Here is a 2,348-nt window from a genome sequence, read left to right as displayed (position 1 = left end):
AAAAACTAGAGAACCCCAGAATTGTCAGAACACCAGGAGCCATGTCTGCATTGGCTCTCCAAATGAGCAATTCACCTAGTGCCATTGCCCCGCCCTCTCCCCATAATTTTACACATTTTTCCTTTTCAGATAACAATCTAATTCCCTGTATTGAACCTGCCTCCACCACGTTTGCAGGCATTCCAGATCCCAAACACTCACCATGTCAAAATCCGTTTCTCCAGCCGCCATTGCTTCTTTTGCCAATTACGGAAAATAGTCTCAACTTCTCCAATCCAACCACATAACTGAAATTCCTCATTCCTGGGACCATTCTCATGAATCTAAACCGCGGCAGCAGAAAGGGACATTGGCAAAAATTGGAGCAAGGCTGTACTGACTGACTTTAAGCAGAAGTTCTTAGTTAAAGAGTGATCAGCATTCGGTATGCTCTTCCAATTAGTACAATTGAGGTAAAAGTGTTAGAATCCTTTAAGAGCCAGAGAGATGGCACAAAGAGGAGTATCAGGTAATTTATAAACTGGGCGGGTGATCTAAGGAAATTAATACTAGATAACCTGCTTCATCTGTATTTTATTCTGCAAAACATACATACAAATTTTAATCACAAGAAATATAATTAGAACAATATCTGTGCAAGTGGACTGATAAGAGAAATGAACATTAACTGGTCAATGCAATAAAGCACCTTCCAAACTCACGACCACTTCCATCTAGAAGGACAAGGGCAGCAAATACATGGGAACACTATCAGCTACAAGTTCTGCTCCAAGCCACTCACCATCCTGATTTGGAAATATATCGCTATTCCTTTGCAGTCGCTGTGTCAAAGTCCTCGAGTTCCCTCTCTAACGGCATTGTGGGTCAACCCACAACACGTGGACTGCAGCGATTCAGGAAGGCAGCTCACCACCACCTTCGCAATGGCAACCAGGAATGGGCAATAAATGCTGGCCAGCCAGAAACGCCCATGTCCCATGAATGAAGGTTGCAGCCTGTGTGTGAGTTTCACAGATCAAGCAGAATTCAAAGTCCAGGGGCCCTCGTGAAATTTACTGATGAATTTTACAATTGTATTTTCAATTGACTTTGAAGGGGAACGCTGATAGCTTTCACAGGGTTCCTCTGATTTCAATGGATTATTATTGCAATTACACTGGGATTTAGTGGCTGCTACAAAGCACTGTTGCACTTCCAATATGGTTAAATATTTACCATTTAAATAGAGATAAATGCTGAGTAGGCCAGGCAGCATCTGTGGAGGGATCTCAGGACGTTTGGTAGAACTTCACAGATGCTGAGGGCTTCCAGCATTTTCTGTTCCTATTCCAAATTTCCAGTATTTTGCTTCTTAAACGCTTCCCAAATGACACAATATTCCCTGTTTGCACACTGCTTAAAGAGTAATTGCAGGTTGACAGGCGATCTCTGTGGAAATATCGAGTTCAGAGAAATTAGTCTGCTTGTTAAAGTCTGACCGCAGATGCCTGTTCCAGCTCTCTATGGTGCTCTGCAAATCCAGGTAGAGTGTTTCTGGGACACTGAACGAGTACATTCGGTGTTTGAGATTTTTAGAGATTCTGGGACAAGACGCAGAGACAGAGAAAACCCGAAGCTCAGTCATGCTCAAACAATTCTCAAAACTTTTACTAAAATCAAACCAGTACGAAACCGGGAACCCAAGGAGAAATCCAAACACTGTGCACAGATTCCACTCTGAAGAGAAAAGTGCACTTGCGCTAACAACACTTGATTCACGCTTTCCGCTTTGAGCCACTTGGGATTTCAAGTGCTTCAAAATAAGGTCCAACTGGGCCTTCACTTGTTCAGTAACACAGGCCTCAGCGAGTCTTGGGCTGGCCCGGTGTGCAGAAACATCAATGATGGAAAGCTCATTTTCTTGCAGCGTTCTTTCCAAGTGTTTGATAGTTTTGTTTAAGTTTACTATCAGTGTGTTGTCCTCAATGCTGAGGATGTGCAAATCTCGAGAAAGAAGCCCCATTTTCTGTAACTCCTGGGCATATTTCTGGATTTGCTCAGTTCTTGCTGCACTGTAATCGAACAGGAAAGTGGGCTTCAATTCTGAATCTACAGTTAGGATCTCAGCAAATAGATTCAAGCAACGTAATTCAGAGAAATGTTTCTTTTGTTTTATCCTCAAGGTTTTCTGGACAGCAAAGGTCAGTTGCTTCTTCAGTGCAGTCTCCATTATAGTAACGATCACACTGAAACACACAACATATTTGTAAATAATAATTCTACGAAAAACGTATCACCCCCACCGCCCCCCCCACGCACGCATCACCCCCACCCTTCCAACCCAACCCCCCCCCCACGCACGCATCACC

General features: G+C 43.4%; 1 protein-coding gene across 1 annotated transcript; it reads right to left on the bottom strand.

Annotated features, from left to right (window-relative positions):
- Window positions 1-563: 563 nt before the first annotated feature.
- c25h1orf74 (chromosome 25 C1orf74 homolog) lies at window positions 564-2,220 on the bottom strand. The gene has a single exon (XM_078197930.1). The coding sequence runs from the start codon at window positions 2,207-2,209 to the stop codon at window positions 1,397-1,399; it is 813 nt and encodes a 270-aa protein (XP_078054056.1). The 5' UTR covers window positions 2,210-2,220; the 3' UTR covers window positions 564-1,396.
- Window positions 2,221-2,348: the final 128 nt, after the last annotated feature.

Source organism: Mustelus asterias, chromosome 25 (genome assembly GCF_964213995.1).
Source record: "Mustelus asterias chromosome 25, sMusAst1.hap1.1, whole genome shotgun sequence".
NCBI lineage: Eukaryota > Metazoa > Chordata > Chondrichthyes > Carcharhiniformes > Triakidae > Mustelus > Mustelus asterias.
This window is presented reverse-complemented; position numbering and strand designations above follow the sequence as displayed.

What these genes read in the sequence shown, in the direction of transcription:
- c25h1orf74 (XM_078197930.1), bottom strand. Translation starts at nt 2,209, where the DNA reads ATGGAGACTGCACTGAAGAAGCAACTGACCTTTGCTGTCCAGAAAACC.